The following is a 13,153-nucleotide window of genomic DNA, read 5'->3' as shown; positions in this document are numbered from 1 at the left end:
CAATGTCTCTGGTTCTGAAGACATTAGTCAAGCTCAAATGACAATCAGCTACCATGATCCTTGTAGCTCCTTGGTGGCCCAGGCAACTTTGTTTCTTCCTTCTACTTCAACTGAGTGTCAAGGATGCAATTCCATTATGGATCTTTCCATCTCTACTCACTCAGAGTCAAGGTTCTCTTTTACATCCCAATCTGCAATCTCTGTACCTAACAGCTTGGTACCTCTCGACCTGACTTCAATCTTTCTGACCCAGTACAAGCCATTATAACTGCTTCCAGAAATCCTTCTACTCAGCACTGTTATTGACTCAAATGGACACACTTAATTTTGTGGTATAATCTCCATCACCTGGATCCTTCCAGATCTTCTGTTCCTTCCGTATTAGACTTTCTACATTTATCCAACTCTGGACAAGACCACTTCGGTTAGAGTTCACCTCAGTGCTATTAATGCTTACCATGCTCCTTTCAACAATAAACAATAAACCTCTAGCCACTCATCCACTGGTTTCACGGTTTATGAAAGGACTCTTGAACTCAAAACCTACTTCAAGTTGTGAATGTTGAGCAAGCTTCAGTTGTCCCTGTCCAGGCATGACTTCAAACACATAGTTCAATCTATTGTACTTGCAGTATTAGATTATTGTAACATTGTGTTTTGGGAACTGCCTTGCAGATAGTACAGAACTCAATAATCCATGTCACTTCACATTTCATTGTGATGTATTGGCTATCTATGGAATTTTGTGTAAAGTACAAATTGCTTTTGATGGTTTATTTGAGTTTAAACCAATTTATATCCAAATACATATTTACAAGACTGATACCTTTATCAAGATTCTTGTGTTCTGCAGCTCAATCCACCAGCACATTCACTAAATGTATGATAGAGGTAGGAGGCAAACCAGGGGAGGACAGATTCACAGAATCCAAGCAGGGACAGTGTAAAGTGTCAAAGGCAGCAGACAGGTCAAGAAGGATGAGGATCGCATAAAGGCCCTTAGCTCTGGCCAGAAACAGGTCACTGCAGACTTTGGTAAGGGCGATAGTTTGAGGGGGAGGTGGGGTCCAGCGAGGGTTTTTTGAGAAGTGGCTTAACCACTGCATGTTTGAAGGCATTGGGAACAATTGCAGTGGAAATGGATAGGTTGAAGGTATGACAGATAGCAGGGATGTGAGATGGTTAAGTAGAGGAGTGGGAATAGGGTTATAGAGGTATGTAGTAGGCTTGACTGAGTGCAGAAGTATGGTTTCTTCCTCTGTGATTTCAGAGAAGGGAGAAAAGTCAGTGGTAGTTGAAGGAGGGTTTTGAGGCTGGGACCAGACAAGGGGAGGTGGGTCAGGAGGGGGAGGATATGCAACTATATTTCTATGTTTTCAACGTTAACAAAAATAGTCAAAAAAGTTGTATACCATCAATTAGATATGCATCTGCAGTAGTGTAATGTATTAGACATGCACCAATATGCTTTCCGAAAGGATCATAGCATGGAGTCATTGTTGGTGGCTACATTAGACGAACTTGATCATGGTCTATAATACTTGGTGGTGTTCCTTGATATTTCTGAAGCATTTGATACGCTGAATCATGATATTTTGTTAAGTAGGCTTTTTGATTGTGACTTCGAGGAACTGTTTTATAATGGTTTGAGTCATTTTTGAAAGACAGCATTCAGGAAATATTTAGGGGAAAACTTTTCAAAGTATAGGGAGATGAGTACAGGTATTCCACAAGGTTCTGCATTATCTGCAGTCTCATTTAATTTGTACCTGCTGCCTTTATGCAAATTGATCAAACAGCAAGGTTTATCATATTGGCTCATATGCCGATGATATACATTTCTTCTTCCCAATTGAAGGATCATTGTTATAGGTTGTGCAAAGACTGAATGATATTTTGGATGCTGTTAGAAATTGGATGGCTGCAAATAGACTGATGTCAAATGTTTCAAAGTCAAAAATTATGTTTGCTTTGAAAGATTTAGAAATTTAAACTACTGCTGGTATTACTGTTTTGAATACATTAATGTATTTTTCTACTGAGGTGCATTATTTAGAGGTAATGCTTGATCCTTGGTTATCTTTTCAATCATACTTGAAGTATATTATTAGGAAAACCTACTTCAAGTTGTGAATGTTGAGCAAGCTTCAGTTGTCCCTGTCCAGGCATGACTTCAAACACATAGTTCAATCTATTGTACTTGCAGTATTAGATTATTGTAACATTGTGTTTTGGGAACTGCCTTGCAGATAGTACAGAACTCAATAATCCATGTCACTTCACATTTCATTGTGATGTATTGGCTATCTATGGAATTTTGTGTAAAGTACAAATTGCTTTTGATGGTTTATTTGAGTTTAAACCAATTTATATCCAAATACATATTTACAAGACTGATACCTTTATCAAGATTCTTGTGTTCTGCAGCTCAATTAGAGTTGTTTGTTCCCTCTTGAGGAAAAAAAAAGTGAGTTTAGAAATAATGAGGAAGAGTATATTTTTCTGTGTAGGGCCAACAGAATGGAACAAACCGTCAGTGTCTCTTCAGCAGCAAAAAGATGTGCGTCAGTTTAAGAAACTGTTGAAACGTCATCTTTTTTGGTCAGATGAAATATGTGCCTTAATGCATATTTTGGCAGTTGATTGATTTATTAGAGTCTTGAAATATTATTACTATTAAAAATACTTTTGTTGTATGTAATGTTTGATGTTATGTTTGTATTTAATTATGTAACGTAATCCGCTTTGAATAAAAGCGGAATATAAACTATACCTAAAATCTCAAACAATTTATTCAGAAAGCCCTGTATTGGCACTGAAATGTTTGTGTTTTGTTGTTGCAGGAAAACTTGTAGCAATTGCAGTTGTTGATGATAAAAACACTTCAGCTGAACATACCAGGTACAATGTAAATTTTAACTACTAATATGTAGTCCTGTCTGTGTTTTTAATTGTCTGCGCTATTTTGGCTTGTGCTTCCCTTCTTTCAAGCTCTTCTGGAGGCTGAAACATTGTAAAAAGACAAAAATAACCTTACAAAATGGGTCTGGAGATGAAAGAGAATTTTCTAGATAAAGATTGGTGGCCTCTGACTTTGCCATAAAAGGTATAAATGCATCCTGAATGTCTGCTGTTTTTATACATGTTCAGAACTTCTGCCTTATACAAGGAAAACATCCCCTAATGGAAATCTGTTGTAAATCTGTTCTTTCAGTTGAGACAGTATCTAATGCCAGACTATTCGAACATTGTGCTCTTGCAGCCAGACTTCTAGTAATTTAGGTGATTGCGTAAAAACTCATTAGTTTGTGAATGAATTCTACTACTGATTATAGGAAATAGGGTTGATAATGTGTCATTGATTTTATGTTTTGTTTGTTACTGGATTATGTATACTGAACTGTAACCCACCTAAGTTTTAGGCGGGAAATAATTTTTTTTTTTAACAAACTTCATTGTTTTCTTTATTTCTTTTCTTTTTTGGTAGGCTTTCCCAAATAGTATTTAACCACAGCCTCCTTTCTCAGTTTCTCTGAGAGATACATTTATATCATTTTAATTTAACACTGGTTCTGATAAAAATCCATTTTCTTGTCTCCCCCCACCCCCACCACACCCTTTTGTAGGCTAAAAAATATTATGAAGGAAATTGCTAAGAATTATAGAGACCATTTTCACAGGTAGGTGTGCCACGGAAGTTTTATGTAATAAATGAAAATAAAAATTTATGCAAATAGGGTGCACAATTTATTAGATGCTATTTAATTCAGATATATAGGCATCGTCAAAAGATAACAATTACCAATATACAGTATTTTTAAATACTAGTTTCACTTATCTGCCATTGGAAAACACCATTATCGTGGTATTTCTAAATGTGAATGCAATTTTGTTTGTGTTCTCAAATTGTATGTGCATTTTAATTGCTTAACAAGCCAATTAGTGTTGATAATTGGGTGCTAACATATTGATGCTGATTGGCAATAATTAGAATTTATGTACACATCTTTACAGTTGTTATTCTGTAAACATGTGTGTATAAATTTTAACATGCTGGTCTGGGAAGGGTACATGGCCATGGGAGGGACATGGGTGAGTCTGGGCCATTTCTAGGATTTTCATGCAATGTTGTAGAATTCGGGGGAACCACAGCTAATTTAGTCACAGGGATTTGCTTGATGTAAATCGTCTTTGGATGTAGATCCCAGTGCTAAGCGCCATTCTATAAACTCTGCCTAAAGTGGACCACCATTTATAGAATAGCACTTAGAACACATTTGAGGGGGCACCAAATTTGGGCGCCATTTACAGAATTGAGTTTAAAATGTGTATACCCCATAATTCTAGAAAGTTGTGTGCCCAAAATTGTCGATTAGTATGCAGAGTTGCTCGTTCATCTTAAAGAATAAGGTCAATTATGTGCGTAACTTAGTAGATTAATTAAATGCTAATTAGTTTAGTGTTAATTGACAATTATATACATGACTACCTTTTGTCAGTATTCTGAGTTGCACGCTCATATTTCAGAGTGTGATTTTCAGGGGATCCGGAAGGTTCGCCCCCCACATTTCGCCCCCAGCAATTCGCCCCTCACATTTCGCCCCCCACATTTCGCCCCCAGACACATTTCGCCCCCACACATTTCGCCCCCCGGATGTTTTGCCCCCACACATTTCACCCCCGCACATTTCGCCCCCGCACATTTCGCCCCTGATTATGTGTACTGCACATTTCGCCCCTGAGCGTTCCTCCGTTCTCTCTCTCTCACTCTAACTTTGTCTCCCTTCCCACCTCCCCTTTCTGCGTCTAAGATAGGGTCGGCAACATACAGCTTGTGAGCCACATGTCCCATGCCCCCCCCTCCTCCCCCTGAGACCTATCAAAGTACCTAGCAGTCCAGCATTGATCTTTGTGGCAGGAGCATGGCCCTCTCGCTCCTGCCTTCCCAAATGGCTGCCATGACCTTTCGCAGCTGCTCACGGCACTTCCTGTTAATACCATTAGCTGCTGCAAGAGGACAACAGCCATTTTAGAAGGCAGAAGTGAGAGGGCTGTACTCCTACCATGAAGGCCCCCCCCCCCCCACTGGATCCAGTACCTAGTTAGGCCCTGGGGGGGAGACCCTTTCCGACTGTCCTGCCAGCCCTGCAGCCCTGAAATCAACCTGCTCTCTGCCTCCCCCAACTCTCTCTCTGGCTCCCCGGCTCTCCAGTGCATCGCGCCCTGCCCGGGGCCGGAGCAGGGCGGCTGGGAGACAGCGACGCGGCCGCCAGGGTCGGAAACCCCAATCCCCCCTCCCACACAGCCGGGCCGCCCATGGAGGGGAAGGACGCATTTGCAGGGCTCTACCTCGGCCACTGTGGTGCAGGGTTCACGGCCCCCACCTCCCACAAAGTGAGGGCGGCGTGGGGTGGATTTTACACCACTGTACCAGGTTGCTTAGAACAGTCAAAGAGGCAAAGGATTCTCTCTTCCTTCCTCCTGCCTCTATCGCAAGCCCTTACATCTCCAGAGTAGGAAACCGCAGGTGCTCGGCTTACATGAGACGCCAGCCACGCTGAGCAGATGAGACGGCGGCAGCCACACCACCCCTTCCCACCCGGCGATAAGGTACTGGGCCTCCGGCGACGCACAACCCCTCCCTCCCGTGGCGTGTGCGGCGGCCCTCCCGCAGGAACCAAGGGAGCGTCTCGGCGGGCTCTGGCAGGCCGCGGCTCAACAAGGGAGAGTCGGGGTGGGTGCGACTCTCTCTCTCTGGCTCCCCGGCTCTCTGCCGTGACCTGCTCTCTGCCTCCCCGACTCTCTCTCTCTGGCTCCCCTATGAGCGTTGGAGCTAATACCGCAGTGGCCAGCGCTAAACTAGCCCAATGCGAAATGTGCAGTACACATAATCAGGGGCGAAATGTGCGGGGGCGAAATGTGTGGGGGCGAAACATCCGGGGGGCGAAATGTGCGGGGGCAAAATGTGTGGGGGCGAAACATCCGGGGGGCGAAATGTGCGGGGGCGAAATGTGAGGGGCGAATTGCTGGGGGCGAAATGTGGGGGGCGAAACTTCCGTGAACCGATTTTCAGCGCATCAGTACCTCCTTGCAATTCCCTCCAGTTGTCAGTTAGTGTACGATACAACCCGTAAAACAATCTTCTCGGTTGTGGAACTCCCATTAATTACACTTCTTCAGTCACAGATACGAGCCCAGAAGCACAAGGATTGACACCCTGATACAGCCTTGGCCAACAGACGAGTTCCTGTTTGCGTTCCCTCCCTGGCATCAACATAAAACTCTAATAACACTTTTAATATATTTTCCAGTAGATAGAGATGATATGCTGAGCCCCCCTCCCCCACCCATTGTTGTCAATGCACCTGCTTGGACTATTGGCTGCCTGAAGGCTACATCTCTGAACTTTCTGCCAGCTGTCTTTGCTTTGAAGAAATTGTATATTGTATATATATAGTTCCATAATAAGGGTTAACTTTGTTTCCACCCTCTCCTTGTTGTGTCTGTGAGTATTGTGTTTTTTTGTTTGAGCAGATCAATTTCCTGTTTTTTTTTGGGGGGAGGAGAGGTGTCTCCCTGTTCTTCTCCTGATCTCTTCTGTAGGGCTGTTGCCAGCTTTGAACCTGACAGGGGGCAGCAGAGATCAGGGAGAAGGAGGAGGTGCTGAAGCAGTGATCAGTATCTCCTGCAATGGACTTGTGGGAGCGGTTGGAAAACCCTTGGTTCAGCATACCATCCCTATCTACTGGAAAAGATATTATCAAGATAAGAACCTAATATCTTTATAGAGGAAGTGATATTTTGCACACTCTGAATGAATAGCCAAAAGGTTTGAGCTGTGGCATTATGAAACACTTTTGTCAGAGCAGGACTTGATTCATTTGTACTTGTTACATTTTTCTTTTTGTCTTTCAAAATGTTTTAGGACCTTTTTAAGTTGAACATAAATTGAAATGTTGAATGGTCTACTAACATTGATCAAAAATGATAAGTAATAAGCTATTTGCAATTGTAAAGCTCGTAATTATACTGAAACTTGTAGCCAGTGTGACTGGGTGTTAAATTTGGGTTATTGAGGCAGGAAAATGAACCCTGTCAAAGAAAGCTTTTGTCTTTAGCTGTTCTAATCACAGGAATTAATCTAATTCTCATCTGGAATACTGTGTGCAATTCTGGAGGCCACATTACCGTAAAGATGTGATCAGAATTGAATCGGTTCAGCGGATGGCCACCAGGATGGTCTCGGGGCTCAGGGGTCTCTCATACGAAGAAAGACTGAACAAATTGTAGCTCTACACTCTCGAAGAACGTAGGAAGAGAGGAGACATGATTGAGACATTTAAGTACATCACGGGACGTGTCGAGGTGGAATATGATATTTTCTTTCTCAAAGGACCCTCAGCCACAAGAGGGCATCTGCTCAAACTCAGGGGAGGGAAATTTCATGGTGACGCCAGGAAGTACTTCTTCACGGAAAGAGTGATAGATCATTGGAACAAGCTTCCAGTGCAGGTGATCGAGGCCAGCAGCGTCCCAGACTTTAAGAATAAATGGGATACCTACGTGGGATCCCTACAAGGATGAAGATAAGGAATAGGGTCACTAGGGTATAGACTTAAGGGGGTGGATCAGTAGAGTGGGCAGACTTGATGGGCTGTGGCCCTTTTCTGCCGTCATCTTTCTATGTTTCTATGTTTTCTATGAAAATTCTGATTTTAATAAGAATTAGGAAAACATGCATTTTAAAATGTTTAGGTTTTTTGTTAATGTAGTTACATAGTGGTTTTTAGGGTTCTTTCTAGCCTGGAAAAGTGTAACAATGTGCCTTATATTTCAGGGACTTTCAATTTGGACATATGGATGGAAGTGACTATATTAACAGCCTGTTGATGGAGTAAGTAGTGGAGCATTACCTTTGAAAATAAAATTAAACTAGAATTGTCAGTTTTTATTATGTTTATTGCATTATTTCACAACTTATTAAAGGTATCCCTTGTGTTGTTTTGCTCCTCCCACCAAGTCATTCATGCCGTCTTGTTCTCTGTCATTCGTTTAATACATGGATCTCAAAGTCCCTCCTTGAGGGCCGCAATCCAGTCGGGTTTTCAGGATTTCCCCAATGAATATGCATTGAAAGCAGTGCATGCACTTAGATCTCATGCATATTCATTGGGGAAATCCTGAAAACCCGACTGGATTGTGGCCTTCAAAGAGGGACTTTGAGATCCCTGGTTTAATACAAGGCTTCTTCATAAGGCAGAATTATTAGGATATTGTATAACAAAATCAGTCTATAACTAACGTATTAGGTTATAAGCAACCAAATATTAAATCAGGTAGTCCAAGCTATGGGCTACAGTTGTTTAAATGGAGTCATTTGGTGATTATAGCTTGAATACAACTCCATTCCATTTTCACCAACTGAAGCAAGAGGGGACAGATTTTATAATGCAGTATTAGCTAAAATATATTTTAGGTTGATGAATTGAAGGTTAAAACATGCAAAATTATTAAGATCCACTTTTTTGGTTCTGATACAACATTGATGTGTAAAGCTTAAATGGCCCTTTTTACTTAATGAATCCCATTATCAATGGTTAAGGCACATCTTTTTGAGACCAAAACCTTGGTTGTAGTATATTAGCTGAGGCTCCTCCTCCCAACTCAGTCTTTCTCAGTCTCCGAGCAGGTGATAACATAGAAAAAAATTAAGACTCCCCTTGTTAGAGCTGTTGGATTTTGCTTAGGACTTCTGATCCCCTTTCTGGTGCCAGACAGAGCTTGGACGGGATCCGTCCGACCTCGGGGTGTCAAAGGGTCTCGTTCTGGGTCCCTACCCCCTCTTCCTCCTTCTCCCAAAGTTTTTGTAGAGGTGCCTCAGCTGGCTGGCTGGCTGACTGGTCAGGCCTCTGTTCTGAAAAAAAAAAAATATTCAGAGCTGTTCTGAAAAAAAAAATATTGAGACTATGCCGGTCTAAAGGGCTCTTTATCTTTAAATTTACTGTATTTTAATGTATTTTTCTGTTAACCAGCACTTTTTATTCTAGCTAGGTCGTGTCTGGAGCAATGAGTGTCAGAGCTTTTATTGCAGTGGCCAGTGATAAAAAAAACCCCAACGCGGCTTGATAAAAGGGGGCTAATATTGTTTTCTTTAGATCAGTTGGCCTATCTGAGCCTTTATCATCTGATGAAAACTATTCAATATTTTGATTGCAATTGCATTGAAATCTTTTTTCTATCTGAATGGAAAGATACAATAGTTTCCTTTTGTATTCTGGTGGAATTCTTTGGTTTACAAATATGAAGATAAGATTGCTGAAAAAACTGATTTGTTTAATAGACTTACCCCCTCTTTTAAAAAGTCCAATAGCGCGGGCAGACATGTTAAATGCTGCAATGTCCATAGAGATTACCGTATTTTCGCGGATATAACGCGCGCGTTATACGCGTTTTTACGTACCGCGCATACCCTTCGCGCGTTATATGCCTGAGCGCAGTATACAAAATTTTTTTTACATATTTCACACCCCGCCCGACGCCCGATTCATCATCCGGAAGGACGCTCGCACCCCCACCGCTCGCACCCCCACCCCGAAGGACCGCCGACTCCCCGACAATATCGGGCCAGGAGGGAGCCCAAACCCTCCTGGCCACGGCGACCCCCTACCCCCACCTCGCACTACATTACGGGCAGGAGGGATCATAGGCCCTCCTGCCCTCGACGCAAACCCCCCTCCCCCCAACGACCGCCCCCCCCAAGAACCTCCGACCGCCCCCCCCAGCCGACCCGCGATCCCCCTAGCGACCCCCCCCCCACCCCCCTTCCCCGTACCTTTGGTAGTTGGCCGGACAGACGGGAGCCAAACCCGCCTGTCCGGCAGGCAGCCAACGAAGGAATGAGGCCGGATTGGCCCATCCATCCTAAAGCTCCGCCTACTGGTGGGGCCTAAGGCGCGTGGGCCAATCAGAATAGGCCCTGGAGCCTTAGGTCCCACCTGGGGGCGCGGCCTGAGGTACATGGGCCCAACCCGACCATGTGCCTCAGGCCACGCCCCCAGGTGGGACCTAAGGCTCCAGGGCCTATTCTGATTGGCCCACGCGCCTTAGGCCCCACCAGTAGGCGGAGCTTTAGGATGGATGGGCCAATCCGGCCTCATTCCTTCGTTGGCTGCCTGCCGGACAGGTGGGTTTGGCTCCCGTCTGTCCGGCCAACTACCAAAGGTACGGGGAAGGGGGGTGGGGGGGTCGTGGGGGTCGCCAGGGGGATCGCGGGTCGGCTGGGGAGGCGGTCAGAGGTTCTTGGGGGGGGCGGTCATTGGGGGGGAAGGGGGTTTGCGTCAAGGGCAGGAGGGCCTGGGATCCCTCCTGCCCGTAATGTAGTGCGGGGTGGGGTTAGGGGGTCGCCGTGGCCAGGAGGATTTGGGCTCCCTCCTGGCCCGATATCGTCGGGGAGTCGGCGGTCCTTCGGGGTGGGGGTGCGAGTGGTCCTGCCGAGGGGGGAGAAGAATCGGACGTCGAGGGGGGGCATCAGGCTTTCAGGATGGGGACAGACCTTCAAGGGGGGACAGGACTTCAAGGGGGACAGGCAGACCTTCAAGGGGGACAGGCGGGGCAGTGCACGGAAAGTCAGGGCAGGTGAACGGAGAGTCGGGACAGCGCACGGAGAGGCGGGGCAGTGCACGGAAAGTCAGGGCAGGTGAACGGAGAGTCGGGACAGCGCACGGAGAGGCGGGGCAGTGCACCGAAAGTCAGGGCGGGTGAACGGTGAGTCGGGGCAACCAGAGGAGAGTCGGGGAGGGCGAAAGGAGAGTCGGGGTGGCCAGAGGAGAGTCGGGCAGCATGTGCGGTATACCCATGAGCGCTGTATACAAAAGTTTCCGTACATACAAGTGTGGTTTCTGCGCGCTATACCCGTGTGCGCGTTTTACACGGGTGCGCATTATATCCGCGAAAATACGGTAAATGGATATCAGAACATTTGCCATGCAGCACTCCACCCACGGTTTAGTAAAAGGGAGCCTTAAAAAGGTATGGGAACCTTTCAAATTGGTTTGTTCTGAAAAATCTAAAACAAATACGATTTGAAATAATTTTCTGGACTTCCTCTAATATTGCCTCATTTTTATATTGATGTATGGGTGCACATGTCATGTACCTTATGGTTCTGCTCATTGTTCTGTGTTAATTTGTTTAAAAATTTTAAAAAGATGGTTTTTGAACATAAAAAAATGTCCTTCCTGTGCTCTCTTAAGGGGTCTCACTTCCCTTATTTTATCCACAGCTATATTACAAATCTCTCTCACAGCTTCTGTGACAGTATCATTCTTTTCCCTGGTACTCCAGTGATTCTAATGTTCGATCTCCTCTGACAGTTTTCAAGGTTGTATATACCTTTTGTTTCCACCTTATCTTTTTCTGGTACATTAATCATTTAGAAGGAGCAGGCAGTTGTCCAATATATGCTATTTAGAAGTAACTCTTAATTCTTTCACTTCCCTCTTCAGGTTGGTGATAGTATTAGAAACCTCTGATATTAAAAGCTTGAATACTTGCATCAAACCCATTGACATTCACTTTTGTCACTAGTCTCCCCAGTGGCGTACCTAGGGTATGTGGCACCCGGGGCCCATCATTTTTTGACACACACCCCCATGTAAAAAAATATTTTTTGTAATAACCATGAAAAATAAATGGTCATAATAGAAACAGGCACTGAAAATTTTCTTTTATGGAACCTCATATATGTAACCATTAATCCAAACATAACATAAATTATGTCTGAATTGTCATGATATCAGAAGTACATATGGAGTAGTTGCAGGTGATGCTTGGGACCGTTTTGATTGTGTTAGTTTGGTTTTATGTGTTTTTTGAATAGAAGGGTTTTTATTTCTTTTTTGAAGGTTTTGTAGTTTGTGGTCAAGGTCAATAGGTTGTAGAGTTGGGGGTCGAGCATTAGGAGGTTGTCGAACAGTTTTTTTTCTTTTGACGATTTTGGTTGGAGGGTGTGTAAATGGTGTGCGAGTTCTCCTATGTCTGTTGAAGTGGATTTAATTATTTAGCTGAAGAAATTAGTTACCCCGCCCCCCCCATTCCACTCTATCTCAGGCCACCACCTTTGCTCCCTGAATTTTTTTTAAACATTTGTTTCACTGTTCACATGCAGCCTGATATTAGTGCTATTTAACCAGCCAGGAACATCTGTCCACTAAAATTCAGCGGGGATAGCCAACTATCTCTGCTGTATATTAGTGGTTAGCAGCTTAAACTTGGCAATGACTTAATACCTAGCACTATAAGGAGGCAGATTCCTGTGGTTCTGCGGTCTTCAATGATCCTGCAATTTAAAGGCACATTATTGCCGATTAGCTTTCTTTTCTGAACTCATAAGAACATAAGAATTGCCACTGCTGGGTCAGACCAGTGGTCCATCTTTCCCAGCAGTCCGCTCACGCTGCGGCCCTTAGGTTAAAGACCAGTGCTCTAAATGAGTCCAGCCTCACCTGCGTACGTTCCAGTTTAGCAGGAACTTGTCCAACTTTGTCTTGAATCCTTGGAGGGCGTTTTCCCCTATAACAGACTCCGGAAGAGCGTTCCAGTTGTCTACCACTATGGGTGAAGAAGAACTTCCCCTTTCAGCTCTAAAGAGTGTCCTCTCATTCTCCCTACCTTGGAGAGGGTGATCAATCTGTCTTTATCCACTAAGTCTATTCCCTTCTGTATCTTGAATGTTTCGATCATGTCCCCTCTCAGTCTCCTCTTTTCAAGGGAGAAGAGGCCCAGTTTCTCCACTCTCTCACTGTACAGCAACTCCTCCAACCCTTTGTACCCTTTCGAGTAGCACCGTGTCTTTCTTCATGTACGGCAACCAGTGCTGGATGCAGTACTCCAGGTGAGGGTGTACCATGGCCCGATACAGCAGCATGATAACCTTCTCCGATCTGTTTGTGATCCCCTTCTTTATCATTCCTAGCATTCTGTTCGCCCTTTTCGCCGCCACTGCACATTGTGCGATCGGCTTCATCGACTTGTCAATCAGAACTCCGAAGTCTCTTTCCTGGGAGGTCTCTCCAAATACCTCCCCGGACATCCTGTATTTGTGCATGAGATTTTTGTTACCGACATGAATAATTTTACACTTATCCACGTTGAA

The 13,153-nt window shown here is 44.3% G+C and overlaps 1 protein-coding gene across 1 annotated transcript in view; it reads left to right on the top strand.

Annotated features, from left to right (window-relative positions):
- The window catches only part of TMX3 (thioredoxin related transmembrane protein 3), a 201,550-nt gene that overhangs the window by 150,765 nt on the left and 37,632 nt on the right, over positions 1–13,153 (top strand). Inside the window, exons 11-13 of the mRNA XM_033934242.1 lie at positions 2,844–2,901; positions 3,627–3,680; positions 7,838–7,894. Coding sequence (XP_033790133.1) covers positions 2,844–2,901; positions 3,627–3,680; positions 7,838–7,894 — 169 coding nt within the window. The remainder of the gene's footprint in view (positions 1–2,843; positions 2,902–3,626; positions 3,681–7,837; positions 7,895–13,153) is intronic.

Source organism: Geotrypetes seraphini, chromosome 2 (genome assembly GCF_902459505.1).
Source record: "Geotrypetes seraphini chromosome 2, aGeoSer1.1, whole genome shotgun sequence".
Classification (NCBI taxonomy): domain Eukaryota; kingdom Metazoa; phylum Chordata; class Amphibia; order Gymnophiona; family Dermophiidae; genus Geotrypetes; species Geotrypetes seraphini.
The sequence above is the reverse complement of the archived record's forward strand: the minus strand, read 5'-3'. Positions and strand labels throughout refer to the sequence as shown.